This window comes from Haliotis asinina, chromosome 8, assembly GCF_037392515.1.
Source record: "Haliotis asinina isolate JCU_RB_2024 chromosome 8, JCU_Hal_asi_v2, whole genome shotgun sequence".
NCBI lineage: Eukaryota > Metazoa > Mollusca > Gastropoda > Lepetellida > Haliotidae > Haliotis > Haliotis asinina.
The window spans coordinates 48,086,172-48,103,819 of NC_090287.1; the positions used below are offsets into that span (position 1 = coordinate 48,086,172).

At 37.7% G+C, this 17,648-nt stretch overlaps 2 protein-coding genes across 2 annotated transcripts in view; one reads left to right on the forward strand and one right to left on the reverse strand.

Annotated features, from left to right (window-relative positions):
* Positions 1-1,410, reverse strand: part of LOC137294107 (ectonucleoside triphosphate diphosphohydrolase 5-like) — a 39,169-nt gene extending 37,759 nt beyond the window's left edge. Inside the window, exon 1 of the mRNA XM_067825062.1 lies at positions 1,340-1,410. The gene's annotated coding sequence lies outside the window, so the exon portion shown is untranslated. The remainder of the gene's footprint in view (positions 1-1,339) is intronic.
* A 169-nt stretch (positions 1,411-1,579) lies between these two features.
* Positions 1,580-16,975, forward strand: LOC137294709 (basal body-orientation factor 1-like). The gene is made up of 11 exons (XM_067825784.1): positions 1,580-1,724; positions 2,638-2,754; positions 3,813-3,936; positions 5,007-5,216; positions 6,171-6,251; positions 6,381-6,451; positions 7,191-7,404; positions 7,949-8,220; positions 10,625-10,777; positions 14,387-14,566; positions 15,055-16,975. Exons 1-11 carry the CDS (start codon positions 1,681-1,683, stop codon positions 15,197-15,199), a joined length of 1,611 nt encoding a protein of 536 aa, XP_067681885.1. The 5' UTR covers positions 1,580-1,680; the 3' UTR covers positions 15,200-16,975.
* Positions 16,976-17,648: the final 673 nt, after the last annotated feature.

Below are 17,648 nucleotides of genomic sequence, written 5' to 3' on the forward strand. Positions count from 1 at the left end.
CACACAAGTTTATTGTGGCTCTCTTATCCTAACGAGTTACCCAGTTCAAAGCTGGGTGGACTGGGACACATAGTCACAGTACTTTGTCCAAGTTTACTGCAACTAGGTGTATACATGTATTCATGTAGCCACCATCTGGTCACATACCAACAGATTCATGGGTTCTTTCAAGTGCAAATGGTTGTGTACTGTACACTAGGGGTTATGACAACACTGAAAGAGTCTGTACACAAAGCTGACTACAAGGTTTCTGCACCCAGTCACAGGTGGGCTCGATCCTGACACCTCATCCTCGCTGGATCACTAACCTGGCGCTTTAGCCAGCTCGCCCACCACGCCCCATATTGTTATGACTCATATCCTGTGAACCACATTACCCACATAAGTGAAGCTTTGGATATGGCTTTACTAATGATTCCCTTGCAAATAAAATGGAAACTTTACAAAGATTGGAGTTTGGACATCAAGAATATAGTTAGACTCACTACCTTTTTAACATCCCCTCGAATGTCCGCATCCCTTGATCTTTGTGCATCAAAGTTTTGTATTTCTATGAGTATGATGATATAAAATTGATACCTCCTAATCAGACTGGGTTTTTTTTTACAATTTTTCAACAGTTTATGGACATTTATGCCAGTGATTTCTGAAATGATGCAATGGCGAAATAGTTACATATATATATACACCTGGTTACCTATTCTTGAAACGTTTGTAGCCCTACGAACTTCTTAAGCCGGGTCTTAACACATAAGGCTAAGTTAAGAATTCTTGGGAATGCTGATAACAATGCCATAAAGTAAAAAATATTGGAGATCCAGTGATCCATTTTGCAATCCGATCTAATCAAACTCAAAAATAACGTAATGTAATGCACACATACATTTTGTATATACAGTCTATTTAACAAGTACTAATCATTCACGCGTCGAGGCGGTATATCAGCAGATCTCGGAATCTAGAAGTTATGACAAATCTCACCCCTTCTCACTTTCTCGGAGTAATACTAAAGTTCTGAAGTTTCAAAATAAGTGTCAATTAATTTACTGCAAATAGTGGAACCGTCACTTTTCATGCTCTCATCAATAGTAGTCATTGGTTTGGGAGTCTGTCACACTTTTTCTGTGTCTCCCGCTAAATTTGAGCTGAAAGACAGACCTAAATCCGAAAGACAGTGTAAGGACGCCGAATATCATATATGGCATTATGTGGACCACTTTCAGTCATTTCTTTTTATTTAAGAAATCAATAAATAAACAAACCATAAAGATCCACTGGTGATAAAGGCCCTTGATAAGACTGGGATTCAAAATATATTCGTATGAAAAGATATTCTTACCCGATCAGCAAAGTTGCACAAGCGAATGTTCGTTTGACACATCATGCTTGTCGATAAATATAGGTGACCTTGACCCGAAACGTAAACAACCTTCACATTTGAACGAATTCATTTTTGTACACACCTATATTTTTATATTTGGGGCTACGTTTTAATCTCATAAAGTGAATTCTAAAACAAAGTTATTTATTATTAGGCTTGTTTTCATAAATCTCATATGTGCGATAACATTGTTTCCATGACAGTGTAAACAATCAGCCGCCATCTTGGCTCCAATCTGAAGGGATGTTTTGACAAGTAGTTGAGCCAGTTGTAGGAAAGAAAATACATAGCAAGCCAACATGCCGAAAAAGTCCAAAAAAGGCAAAGGAAAAGGAAAGAAGGGGTAAATAATTCAGTTTCCTTAACATGAAAGTCCATTGATTGAAAACTTTGCAAGATTCCAGAATATTAATTATTTTACGATCATACACGGTAATGTATCATGTAGCAGGACAAGTTAAGTAACGATAAAATGATAGCTTGGAAAAATAGACGGACGTGTGTCCTGTTTGATACTTCAGCCAGTTTTGGTTTGAGTGGAAATGCTATTTGAAAATTAAAATTAATACGGTCCTGTGTGCATATGTTATTGTTACTGTATGGGTCTACATGCAGTCACAGTGCATGGTCATGTAGTTTCATGATAATGTATAAATAGGCAATTGTATAACGGTATAGAAGCAGACATATATGCTCCCTGGTACAACAAATATCCCCAGAATATGCAAAAAGGACATAATTTAATAATAGTAACATATTCATAAAGTAGAGATGCTCAGTGTGGTTGTGACAGTATTTGGGAAGGAAATAGTTCATATATAGCTTCTATAGAAAGGCAGTAGTGAACAGATAAGTTTTTAGAAGAGATTAAAGCACAAACTCATCACTCAATTCACAATTGAGAATCTATATATTTAGCACCTTTGTTTATGCAATGACTGGATTACAAGGCATGGGTAGATGTGTCTTAGGAATTAGACTCTCTTACAGAGAAAACATGTTCCTACAATCTTGTTTTGTAATGTGTGCCATTGCCTAAATTAATAAATGTGTGTGAACCAGTGACAAGCACAATAATAGAAAATACATACTCACTGTATGTATACAAACTATAAGAAATGTCCTACCTTTGAATGTCAACTAATTCTCACCGAAATGCATATAAACACCAACCAATATTTTGCAGACAAGAAATGGCTCCCACATTAACTATTTCTCAAGAGAATCATATCATCAGCTATGTATTTCTGTTGCAGGAAGAAGGGATCAAAGAAAACAAAGAAGAATGAATCAGTTGTTGCAATTGCAGCTGCAAATTCAAGAGTGTGGGAAGCGAGACTGGATGTGGCTGAAAGGTCAAAACAAGAGTTTCGGTAAGTCATTCACTTATCTTTCTGATTCATTTGGCTAAGATGGCATTTAGAGTCAAACCAGTACAGCTTGATTGATCTAATGAATAATTTATCATGATGCACTTGAACAAACATGTTACACAGCCAGGTTTATTGGGAGTGAAAGTGTTTTAAAGTACATTCTCTGTGCAAAGGTGCATCAAAGCTTTAGATAAGCTGCATATTTCTGCAAAATAAGCAAAATATAACTAAAAATCTTTTTCACCAACTGAATGACAGGAACCTGTGACACCTATATTCATTGAATAGTGCACAAATTATTACCTGAAACAGTGTTATGACCTGCTTTAGACAAACTGATTTTAAGAACTGATATATCTATTTATGAATCTCCAGTAGTGAGTGAGTGAGCTTAGTTTACATGCTGCATTCAGTAATATTCCATCTATATGATGGCAGTCTGTAAATGATCTAGTCTGCACCAGACCATACAGTGATCAACAGTGTGAGCATCGATCTTCACAGCTTGAATATGATGACATATGTGTCAACCAAATCAGATAGCCTGTTAGTCGACTCCTATGACAAGCATGGGTTACTGAAGGTCAATTCTAACGTGGATAGTCATGGGTAGACTTGAAGGAGTAAAACTATACTGATTGTATCAAGTCTTGAGGTTTTTAGCTGTCCTATGGACTAATGCTTAATCTCTGAATATATATAATTTTGAGGGTAACAAACTAATCCATATAAATTGAAAAGGAGACCCAGGGAGACCTAGAATCTAGATGTGCTTCATTTAAGGCATTGCAGAGAGGGCATATGACAGAGGGGAAAATAATGTGGTTCAGGGACCGTGAGACAGGCTAGCTTTCCTCTACCCAATGTTGACATGATTTCATTGGCATACTAGTGAAAGTTTACATCAAACCTACCACGCTTGTGCTAATTCTCAAACATCGACTTGAATAATAAACTAAATAACTAACACTTAAAATAAGGAAGTTCCAGCACTGTGTGATTTCCAGCATGAGTTCAGATTGCATTTGTGTATTAAGAACTTGGTAATGTTTTTGTAGGGACAATGCCAAACAGCTGATGTTGGAGAATGATGCTCTGCAGACTCAGATGTTACAGACAGAGCAAGACACCATTGATGTCATCACCTACCTCAAGAAACAGGACCAGGACAAGGATACGCAGGTAAGGAAAATATTATTTACACTATACAAGTGTATATTCCAGCCTTGTGATGAGGCCGGATAATGATAGCGTGATTATAATGAATTTCGTAATACTGGTATAATTTCTAATACATTAACAGATTTATTTTGTAAAATCCTATAGGTCACACAACACCAACTATTTTCAACTGATTTCAATAGTAACATCATATCATTATGCTTTAAACAAATTTTATAAGAATTAAGCCCCAAGCCCTCAATTCCATTTATATAAGCCCACTGAGCTTGTTTGCCAATACCTTTTCTTTCTCTTGAAATTAAATATGTTTAAAACAATATGTTGTATTCATCGTAGAGTACATTTATGGACCAGTCTCTTGACAAACGTGTTTATTTGAGCTCTGTCACTTGTAAGTTGTCTTCTCCTCAGTGTACATTTATGGACCTGTCTCTTGACAAACAGTCTATTTGAGCTCTGTCACTTGTAAGTTGTCTTCTCCTCAGTGTACATTTATGGACCTGTCTCTTGACAAACAGTCTATTTGAGCTCTGTCACTTGTAAGTTGTCTTCTCCTCAGTGTACATTTATGGACCTGTCTCTTGACAAACATGTTTGTTTGAGCTCTGTCACTTGTAAGTTGTCTTCTCCTCAGTGTACATTTATGGACCTGTCTCTTGACAAACGTGTTTATTTGAGCTCTGTCACCTGTATGTTGTCTTCATCATAGTGTACATTTATGGACCTGTCTCTTGACAAACATTTCTATTTGAGATCAGTGTCACCTGTATGTTGTCTTCATCACAGTGTACATTTATGGGCCTACCTCAAGACAAACATATCTATTTGAGTTATGTCACGTGTATGGTGTCTTTATCACAGTGTACATTTATGGGCCTGTCTCTTGACAAATGTGTTTATTTGGGCTCTGTCACAAATGTGTGTGTATTGGAACTCTGTTCTCTTCATAATGTCAACTTTGCTCTGTGTCTGTAAGCTGTCTATATAACATTGTACCCATGCTTGTCATCATTCAGATATTTAGTTTTGGTTATTAGTGTATCGTCTATATTATAACTGTTTATTTTCAGCTTGAACGTCTGCAACAGCAGATGCGAGACATGAAGAAGGAGCATCGCAAGGAGAAGGAGGTGATTGTGGAAGACTTCAGCAAGCAGATCAATGAGCTGGAGGAGAAGTTGGGGGAGAAGATGCGTGAGGTGGAGCTCATGCAGTCCGAACTCAAGATGGTAAAGGAGTTCAGGCGGCGACGGGGTCAGATGCAGAAGGAGCTAGATGAGGTATGTCAGTCAAGATACAACAATCATTTGGCATCTGTTTTCAGCTTCATTTGACCCAGTTTCAAACAGAGACAGAATAATTACAGAATAGTAAGGAAGTCTGTGAGTAGAATATTTTGTCAGTTTACATCTTGAAAATGTTTCCATCAGAACAAACTAACATATTTGTCATTATAAACTTTACCCTGCTAAATATTGCTTTTTCATCAGTACCATATCTGTACCCAGCAGTTGTCACCAAATCCATAACATCCAAGAATGCCTCTCAATGCAGCACAGACTAGGATTTTGTTATCTGACCACAAGGGCAAAATGTCTCATTCCATGTAGTACTGACCACATGCATCATTATATGGTCTGGATCTTAGAGCAGATTTATCGAACCATAATTCAGGAAGATGTACATTTGTGCACTGGACATTCAACGAAGTATCATAACACCTGTTTCTGGATGAGGAGGAATTTGCCTCAGAAATGCAGCGGTGACCTTTATATAATATCCAGATTAAGAGGAAGGTCTCGCAATCATCCTTGCAGACAAAGATTATTATGTATCTGGAACTCTAATCTCACTTCTCTTAAGAATCAGAACCCACTAGGAAGGAATATACTTAAAGAAAAAGATGCTTGTTCTGCTGATGTTAAAGATTAAATGGAAAAGTTGCCTTCTTTGAATAAAGCTCCAAGAATGTTTCTGAAGTGACATCATTGGAACCAAATAGGAACAGAACATTGTGGTGGGGATATTGACGATCATGTCTTCTTGTAATATATTTGATCTTAGATATGGTTGCATACTTAATACGTTCAAGATGATTTCCTTTACATTTTCTTGGTAACATTTACTTGAAACATTTCTAAGAATGGTTCTCATAAAATAGCAAAGGTTGTAGTGATGGAACATGACATCACATGTCATATATATATGTATAGAGATTCACCATTTTTTTTCAGATCAAGGAAGCCATGCACACTGCCAACAGGGAACATAAGGCTACTCTTGCCAGGATGGAACAGAAATTCTTTGAGGAAAAGGTAGGTGATCTTCAAAATTCAACAGGAAGTAGCAAATTAAGAAATCGAAAAAATATGTGACTGTGTGTGTGACTGTTTTAACAGTTTGAGACCATGGTGAGGCTTGAACCCTGACAACGGTTTTTTCAGATGCGCTTACAGCAGGAGGCTAATCAGAAAATAGCTGAACTGGCAGAGAAGGCTCACACAGAGGCTATATCGTAAGTTGAAAGAACATCAAGGCAATGCAACATGACTGGATTTTTTCGGAAACATTAAGGTTACCTCCTGTGAGAGTTGTCCACTACAGAACTGTAGCTTCATTAATCGGTGCAGGTATCTACCATGCCGGCATGTAGTATCGCCGATTGCTTTTATGGGCCACTAACACAACTACCTAAAGAACAAGCTGTCATTTGTGCCTTGAAATATGGCAGAATTGTTTTCCTGTTTTCTGGAGCCATGAATGCAGCAAAACCACTAAGGCATAACCAAGAATTGTCATTCAAGGCAATGACTTAAACTTTGGAGCCTATTTATAGACAGCTGTGCCTTGTTCCTTCTTTTTTCAAACAGAAATGTTTTCATCTTACCTTAATATGAAATTCTGAATAATTACTGCATTAAATAGTGTTTGTCCAGCATATTTATCCATGAAACTGTTGTGAAAATATATCTGAAATTAGACCAATATGCCATCTGTCACAGTGTTGGTCACAGATTTGTTTTGATCTGATTCATTTAGGTTATGTAGATATTGCCACCTTGAAGTGGTGTTCAATCCACCTAGAGAATATATATATATGGCAAGTTAGCAGTAATATTTAAGGACAGACTCACCCAAGATATTTTTGTATTTGGCTGTGGATTTTACCTTTGGTTCGTCAATTCCTCAAATCAAATTTGTTTTGTTTTCTTATCAAATTTGTCAGAATAGGTTTGTGTGCTTTCTTGCTGCAGTAACCTGGATGAGACAACTAAATCTGTGTACAAGGAGAATGTGCGACTGACAGAGGCTCTCAACTACCACATGAAGGAAGGAGACATGTTGAAGAAGGAGCGTGAGCGACTTATGGAACTGAGTGAGCGACTCCAGGGAGAGAAGGAGGTCAATGAGCTGATGGTTCAGAATAAGGTGGTGCAGGCCAAACAGCAAAAGGAAGAGATCAAGCAGGTGTGGTATGATGCCTTTTGGTAGTAAAAGCTGCTGTGAGTTGCTTCCCTTAGCTGTGCCAGGACCTGTGGAGATCTGGGTTAGAATGGATCTTCAGCAACTCGTACTTGCCATAAGAGGTGACTATCGGGACAGGGTGGTCAGGGTTAATGACCTGGCTGACACATGTCTGGTGCACAGATCGATGCTCCTGATGTTAGTCACTGGATTGTCTGGTCTGATATATTTACAGACTTCCACCATATAGCAGAAATATTGCTAAGTGTGACATTAAAGACTACCCAGCAGTGCCTGGCTTTAATTGTGAGTATGAATGCATGATTTGTTATCATGGAAACCATGTTTATATGTGATACACATCATCATCTCTAACAACTGAACTCAACTATTTCTTTCTACTCCTGTTTGGATTCTTGTATGATAGGATACATATATTTATGATGTGTCATCTTTATCTCCTAATTATTATACCCCTGTGGGTTCCATCAGTACAGAGCTGGAGCAGCAGTTCTCAAATGGTAACTTATGCTGTTTTCATTTCCAGCTAACTGACAAACAGGAAACACTTGAACAGTCTCTAAGCCATGTTGTACGGGAGTTTGAGAGAGAGAAGCAATCTCTGGTTTTGAAAGCTGAGACAGAGACTGAGGCTGCCAAGGGGGAGCTTGTCAAACTCCAGAGAGTCATCGAGATGAAGACAAGGGAAATGAACAAGGTCAAGAAGCTAGCTAAAAACATTCTGGACCAACGAACAGAGCTGGAGAGGTTCTTCCTGGAAGCTTTGGACCAAGTGAAAGGAGAGATTGCCGCTAATCAGTGAGTCTGCCTACGTTTTGGATCTAGCTCAATTGACTGCAGCCAGTGATGTTCTAATTCACTGATAATTTGTATTTCAGGAATCTGAGGAATCATCCATTAAATCTGTGATTTTTTATTTTCCACTTATCCATTCAATTTTAATAAACAAAGACAATAATAAACAAATATTGAATGCCAGTGAGGCTGAATTAAACATGGACTGTTGAGTCTTATTATGTTACCTAGGTTACCACATCCAAAAAGCTCAGTTATGTAAAATACCAAGCCAGGTTTCTACTCTTGGGCTTCAAACCGTTCTCAGTTACTGGGAATTATTTAAGGGCTGGGACGAATCTAAAGGTTACTCTTACATAGTATATATCAAGAGATGGTGCCAAAGTGTAATACTGGGAATTGTTTTACCATAGCTAAGCCCAAAAGTCTTTGCATGTACATACATATTGACCTGATAATCCATACAGCATTACACTGAAGTTGATGCTTTATCAGGCATAAGGTAAACAGGTCTGCACAGTCAGACACAAACATCCGAGACATGTAGCGAGCTGTGGAGTTTACAGCAAAGCTTTGTCATTAAATGGTTTCTTCTTTAACTCACTACCCACCTGGTCGGAGTACCCAGGCTATTCATGCCAGGTCTCACTCAGGTGGTTTGCAGGTAAAATGTTAGATTATCCCTCGTCATTTCATGTATAATTATTCATATATGAATTTATCTTTCTTTGAGTGACATTTTAGAAACTGGGAAGTACAGTAGTTACAGATTTATGGATAATTACTTCTTTTATTTGTGAGTGCAATGTTTTGACACATATTTTTGTTACCTTTCAAGAATCTGTACCGAAATGTCACACTCACATTAGTCATATAGAAAAGCATTATCCTTCAATTTTGACAGTATTGAATAGATTTTTGTAAAGTTTAGAAAACAATTTTGTTTTTCACAAACCACACATAATTGCCCCATGTAGGTGTTCAGGTTTGTGTATATGAAGTACACTTATTCATTTACTGACTGTATGACTTCAGATCATCAAATTGGTTGAGTTGTGGTTAGGTGTGTATGTTCTCCCATGTAACATGTTTAGGGGGTTGAAGCTAGAATGTTTCATATCATTCATCACTAAATGACTTATTCTACATGCATTACAAGCTGGGATCAGGTAAGATGTCAGCACTGTCTCAGGGCATCAATCTTGGCCATCACTCTGCATCATTCCTGCAAAGAACAAACCCAGATATCATACACATTGTTCTCCACAGGGTGATTCAAGGTCAGAAAATATGCTCATTCCTCTAAAATATGGAGCGTGTTGATATTCACTTAATGTACCTTTGCACTATGGATTATTGCTCATACTATCAATCTCTAGTTTGCATTGCCCATCAATTATTTCTTGGTATGCATGAAATTACCGGATGTTTGCTGATATTAAGACAATGATATCACTCATTGGTAACCTGTGTCATGTTGTTTCTATCGGTTGTGTTGAGCATGTTCAGCATGAAAATTGAAGACTATCACTGGGAATGTTTCAGAGACCAAACCACTTCAGTGCATCAGAATGAGTATCTATTTTTGCACTATTCTCTCATTTGTTTGTATTTGGCAATTGCACACGTGGACACTCTCTTCTCTCATTGTGAAGTCACATGAAAGTGAAACTGTATGCATTTGTTCAGACACAGCCACATATTGTATGGCATATGTCCCACAGATTCTACACACAACCAGTGTACACACTCACCCTTTCTGCAGTATGTGCACTCTGTACATGTGGAAATAATCGCATCATTACAGAAGTCATGGCATTATGTTCCTAATTCTACATTTTCATTTTTTGGTTACAGAAGTATTATTATTACTATGCAATGTTTTCAAGCAATTTGGATCAACATAAAACAAAATAATTTAAGCATTATTTAAGAAGTTAAAAGATTGTGCATCGGTTCTGCATACCCATTGATAAAACTTATGTAAACTTTGCTTGAACATATTAATAATTAAACACAAGAAGACAGATGTTGTTTTCAACATGCTAATTTCCAAGGACACATGAAAATAAATGGATTAAAAAAACGCAACTTAGTTCTACCAGGTTTAGGTTTGACAACTCAGGTAATTAAATGACATGACAAAGAATGAGAACGAGATCAGGCTGAGAAGAAGGAAAATATAATGTATCATTATGAAAAGACATCTTTTGTTTCCAAAAGCTGATCAGGCATTCAGTAGAATAATGACTGCAATTCATTAAGTTTGATTCCAGATCAAGCACAATCATATTTTGTTATCCATTGGTATGTTCATTCTTCATGATCATTATTGGATAACAAAACAAGCACAAAGATTCAAACCAGTCTCAAGGTATATCTAATAAGTACTCTTCCTCGCATCCAGAGCACAGTACCGCCGTGATGCACAAGTAGCATATCAACAGCGGATGCTGGTTGCTCATGCAGGGAAAGGCAGCTATCCCAAGATCCGAACATTCACAAAGTCGGACACCAGCACCAACAGTGTATTCAAGGATCTGGAGGCAGCAGAGAGATTGTGAGTAGACTGATCTTTAGAGGTTGTCATATAATAGGTTCATCAATTTTATGAAACAGCTGTCAACAGTTTTGTATTTGGCAATCAAAATTAATTCCAATTCAGATTTCCTACAGCAGAATTCACACATGAATGTAAGTATTTCTATTGTCCACTTGCTATGATAATCAAGTTAACGTATAGAAACAGAGTGTGTTGTTTCAGTCTTGAAAACCTGGTTTAGTAGAGCAAGTTAACGTGTAAAAACAGTATGTTGTTTCAGTATTGAAATTGGTTTGGTGGAGCAAGCTCCAAGTCAAGCTGCATGTTAGCTACAAGGCAAAGGAGGATATTTTTGTGCAAATCTAGTCCTAACTTCAGATGTCATGCACAATCGACACTTGTGAATTCAAGATATGTCCCCACTACATTCCCTGGTTTGTTATCTTGAAAATTATCTTGTTACTTTTGTGTAACAATGATTCTTCCCTGTTGAAACAAGACACTGATATTAGAATGAACTACTAAAATACTATTTAGCAATGTTTACTGTGACATTAAATGCTGCTCACATTTGTTGTTAAAACCTGTGTATATGGTGGTTTTGTTATTTGCCATTATGAGGTTTTAATCATTATGTATTCATTTTGTATTTGCATCTTGCTTATTAAGGAAGGAAATCAAGTAAGTTTGTGTGTGTATAAGCATGGTATATAGTGATCCGCAGTTACCCTTTGTGTTGTGTCTCAGTTTTACAATAGAGGTATGCAGGTTAATTGTGTCAATATGTAGTGGATGTTGTTTGTCCCTGTAATGTGGTCTGTGGAAATACCTACCACAGATAAATACTGACCCCACTAAGGTGTTATTGTATGATGCATGGAGAAATGCACATGATAAACAGAGTATCACTATTACTGTTATTATTGATAAGGTGGCAAAACATCCCTAAGTAATAACTTTGGTCATGACTGCAGTGAAGTATAACATGAGAAAGTCGTTAAAAGGAGTGAAGCAAATTCTCACTCTCATGTCTAATGAATCTGAACATTTAGTGAGCATGTAACTCTGTGCTGTATTCCTATTGTATGTTGTATACAAAGATATAAACAAAGTCTTGTTGCCATCTTGTTTGAGACATTCATGAAGGTAAATGACTTTGGTGATTGACTCTCATAGTGTTCAGTTCAGCTGCTTAGTTTATTTTGTTGTGAACTAGGGGTTTCCTTTTGTTTCTTGGAGATTTTTAAAATGTATGATAGAGATATGATTATCATGAGGTATTATTCGCCAGATCATGTCATGTCTAATATATGTTATATTTGATGTTCAATTATCATGAAGTACAAATTCTGCTTCTCATACTTTTTGATTAGATCCATCTGTGAGTAGAACCCACAATCTCTGAGTGAGGCACCAACTCACAAGCTCATGAACTCCAACGTCCCCATCCCTCTGATAACCCACCTTAGTGCAGATCACATACCTTGGGTGTCCCCTGATAACTCACCTTAGTGCAGATCACATACCATGGGTAATCCTCTGATAACTCACCTTAGTGCAGATCACATACCTTGGGTAATTATCTGATAAATCACATTAGAGCAGATCACATACCTGGGTAACCCCCTGATAACTCACTTTGGTGCAGATCACATACCTTGGGTAACCCTCTGTTAACCCACCTTAGTGCAGATCACACACCTTGGGCAGTCCCCTGATAACTCACCTTAGTGCAGATCACATACCATGGGTAATCCTCTGATAACTCACCTTAGTGCAGATCACATACCTTGGGTAATTATCTGATAAATCACATTAGAGCAGATCACATACCTGGGTAACCCCCTGATAACTCACTTTGGTGCAGATCACATACCTTGGGTAACCCTCTGTTAACTTACCTTAGTGCAGATCACACACCTTGGGCAGTCCCCTGATAACTCACCTTCATGCAGATCACATATCTTGAGTAGTCCCCTGATAACTCACATTGGTGCAGATCACATGTCTTGGGTAGTCCCCTGAAACTCATATTAGTGCAGATCACATACTTTGGGTAGTCCTCTTGCGGACGTGAATGCAAGCAATTCAGTCTTCAACATTGAATGTGTGAAAGGTATATCATGATGTTGTAGCCAAGATTTGATTTCATCTCTCCAATTGTTGGAGCTTTGTCTGTTTGTTTGCTATGGTAAGGGGCATCGTCCATTTTAACTATTGAGTTTTGGGTCAGACTAGGAAGTTTTTCTTGCATCCACTTAGAGAAATTGTTGAAATTCATTTCGTCATGGTAATCGCCGCTCTTTTGTTAGGCATTAAACATCAAAGAAGCATTAGGAATGAACCCCTCAGATGTACCAGCATGGATTATAATTAATCTTGGACCTGTCCCCAATGGTGCACAAATACCGCCAACTGCTCCCTTCTCATCAGTTTGACATACATTTTGATACCATGTGATGGGCATGTGAGTGAGTTTAGTTTTACGCCGCACTCAGCAATATTCCAAGTATATGGCGGCGGTCTGTAAATAATCGAGTCTGGACCAGACAATCCAGTGATCAACAGCATGAACATCGATCTGTGCAATTGGGAACAACATGTGTCAACCAAGTCAGCGAGCCTGACCACCCGTTCCCATTAGTCGCCTCTTACGATAAGCATAGTCGCCTTTTATGGCAAGCATGGGTTGCTGAAGGCCTATTCTACCTAGGGACCTTCACGGGTTCAATGGACTGCCAAACTGCGCATTTATCAAAATCATTAAATTTAATTTTCCCTTCGATACAAGTAAACACTTTTGCAGGGCTTTTGAACTGACTGGTTCCCATCACCAGAACACATTTACCTGAGTCATTTATTTTGCGCATTATTTAGATACTGACAGATATACCAGTAGCATCACTGGCTTTTTTAGTGCACTGTGTGTGCTGTCAGAAATGGTACTCATGATGACATTGTAGGCAGCCTGACGTGTTTGTGAATAAATGACTTGACCCCATTTCCCCAACTTAGAGTTTCAAATACCTGCAGTGTTTACTACCCTTTTCACAGTCCACTATACATAATAGTAGTATACAAATACATGAGCAGAAACACAGTGCTTCCAAATCATTGCATAGAAAGTGATTATTGCAAGGATTACAAAAATCACATGCATGAAGTTTTCAAACCTGCTCACTCTTCGAGTAGGTAGTGGATCAGTTCACAGCATATTTCCCGCTCTCTTTTCACAAACACGTCTTTAGGTAACCCTATGACAACTTAGGTAGTCCCCTGCTAACTCACTTTAGTTCAGATCACATACCTTATGTAATCCTCTGATAACTCACTTTAGTATAGATCACATACCTTATGTACCTCTGATAACTCACTACAGTGCAGATCACATACCTTTGGTAGTCCTCTGATAACTCACCTTTGTGCATCAAGTCACAGATCTGTGATGTGTTCAGGGATGAGAATGGGTATGAGTGAAAAAAAGAGGAAAATTTGTCAAGGGTCTTTCTCATCGGATTTAGATGATCCACAAAAATGACCCAAGCATGATCAAATTCATGGAATTCCATGAATTCTCAGAAAATTCTCATCTTTGTGTGTTTATTGTCCATGCCATGTATGTTTCAGGTATAATGTAACAGGTAAGGTTGATGTGAGTGACCTGACATGGGAACAGAAGGAAAAAGTGCTCAGATACCTGTTTGCCAAGATGAATGGAGCTGACAACACAACTGTCACAGCTAAGGGCCTGCCATCAATAAACGGTCCACATGTGGGGAGACAGATGAGCCTAACACTTGCTGAAGGGTCAGTATTTGTAGACTTCAAACAATCTAGCAGACAATGCCATTGCACAAACTAGGGTGACATTAACTTAAACACTGTAACATGTAAAGGTTTATGATAACAGTAGACTGGTTAATTTGTTTCAGAGCTCATAGGACAGTCCTACACATCAACTGTCTTGTCACTCATAAATACATGCATCATTACAGAGTATTTATAATGAAAATTATTAATTATTTATTGAACATACACAGCAGTTGAGTTCCATTAATATTGTGACTATATATACAGAATAAATCATTTGTAAGACAAATCCTAATGTACTTAAACAAATTTGCGTTGAAGGGTTTCTAACATCTAATATTTTCTGTTACGAATGGAATCAAACAATCAGTGAAATTAGAGGTAGAATAACAGATTTGTACTAGCTCTAATTTGTATTTAAAACATATCATGTATCATGTCCATCCATATGCTTGTGTTCCATGTGTGCATGTGTTGTGTTACAGAGACCACAAGGATACTGATCCAGATGATTTGACCTTCCTGACCCAGGCGAAAGTCGATGCCCCTGGCGACCTCAACCCTCATCCTCTCATCCCAAACATTGGAGCTGCCAAATCAGGGATGTTGATTGAACCACAGGCATCATAACAAGCCAAACTGTCTCATTGTTTCTGTAGATTTTGTATATTGTAAAATTTAGAGCCTTTATTTATTATAGGTTGTTTGAAGTCAAAGACTTATTTTTCAAAAACTTTGCATTTTTATGTCAAAACCACTTAGAATGTGTAGGCATGTATAATGTAAGATGCAATGTCTATATGATGTCAAATTATTTTTATCCAACAAACTAGCAAGTTGAATGTCATGAATTTACACGTACCCTAAGATTCTTTTACTTCTGAGCAATACCATCTACTTGGTGATATTGAACATATCCTGGTAACACAGATTTAACCATGTGTTTGTGATATTTTTTTATCATGCTTTTATTTTGTAAATCCATATACCTACAACCAGCATTGTTTGCTCCAACCATACCCTTGCCTTCACTATACTGTGCTTTATTGTTGTACTTGTCAGCAAATTTCAGGAAATTGATGAGTATACATTAATAACAGCTGTCTTCAATATCTGAATACAAAATCAATAGCTCTGTCTGTCCCAAACTGACAGTTCTTTACTCAGCTGGTTGGAGAATGGCAACTTTGTGATATGTTTTGTTCACCTGTCAAGGTGAATAATTAGCATGGAGTAAAATCTATTTCAGAAACTAGAAACTATATTAGACACAAGATATAGTATGGTATTTTTCAGATATTGAAAACAAAATACATGACCATTACTTGAACCTCTTCCTGCAAGTGGTAACTATGGATGATGACTGATGGTGTACATGTGACATTTACTGACAAGTTTACTTCCCAACAAAGCCAAATGTATTATCCACTCCTTCCAAACCAGTTGTCTCCCCTAGAGTAGCAGTGTCAGGGCTGCATCAAGGACTGAGTTGAACTATATTCTGAGTGAGTGAGTGAGTGAGTGTGCGAGTGTGCGAGTGAGTGAGTGAGTGAGTGAGTGAGTGAGTGAGTGAGTGAGTAGCAAGCGACTTGTTGCCATCGACAATATTTTGGCCATATTGTGATGGGGCAAATTAAACATTGCCTACTGGGCATATCTTAACATTAGCCTGGTAGCCCAATAGTTACGTTAATCATGGGACAAAATTATTATTTGGATATTTTGCCCTTTTACTGAATGATTATTTCTGTAGATGGTAATGTCACTTTTAACAGTATTTCAGCCCTAAATGGGTTTCATGAATGTTCTGTATTCCACTTGGAGATGTACAGAGCATGTTATGGACTACACAGCATAACAAAGCCAGTAGAGCTAGTAGTTCCTCCTGTACTTGATGCAGCTTATGGTGATGGGCACAGCATCAGAATGCTCCTCCAAGCCTATATGTATTATACCCAATGTATTACTCCAGACCCATGTATTCTAGTGTTTCTACACTTTACACTGTTTTATAGTCAGTATTTTACATACTTATTTGTACATACCCTAACTCCTGTCTGTGATATTGTGGAACCCTGTACTTATTGAAGTCTCAAAACAAAGCAATGACCATCAACTTGCGTGTGAATACTATCCATGTGATGATATACTAGTGTTTAACATCTTATAGTATTACTATTGACTTGACCAGTATTACGTTGGCACCGATCTTCTGTATCGCCTGTGAAACTTCACAGATCTATATTTTGTGAAGTTATTATCTTTTCGGTATAATTTAGTAAAATATTTTCGGTAAAAGATCATAAATAAAGTTTGTTTGTATATAGTTTGTGAATATGTCTTGCATAGGTTTGTATTTGAGCTGGTGAAGTATTGTGCTGCTAGATGAATAAAGTGTGAAGTCAGTTATTGTCAATATTCAATGAATCTGGAAGCTGTGAACAACATTGTCAAGGTGTTCAAGATCTCCAAACTCTGTCCTGACAGAACAGCTATGGAACAACAGGATCATCCTTACATTGCAACAGCTTGCAGATACACCTTGGTCCAAACAGGCTAATATCCCACACGTGTGATCTCTATACTCTCATTCCTTCATCAGACCAAACTTGACATGAATGAACACAAAATGTAGTGAGTTCCAATGACCATGAGTTTGGATGCTGTGTCATCATTAGACACATGTGCGATGTTGTACATTTGTCCATATTCCCAAACTGGTAATGTGGTTTCAGAAGTATGTGGTTTGACCTCTGTGTAAGGCCCTTTGGTGGATCCTCATGCAGCTGTCTATTTGGATCATGCTGAGATTTTTGAGTGCTATACAAATTTCTGACAAGAAACACTGTGGACTATTTTGTCTTATTTATCTGCCACACCTGTCAACTAACCAAGAACAGAAAAGACAAGAACTCATCAATCTTCTGTAGAAATGGAGAAACTGTCCAAATAAACCAATGAAATTTAAATGAAAATAATCAGAGTGGGTGTTGAATACTTCCGGAAAGGATAAATACCTTGAACTACAATGTCATGCATCACAGAGGTGTAATAACCACACAAAAGACCCAACCAAATC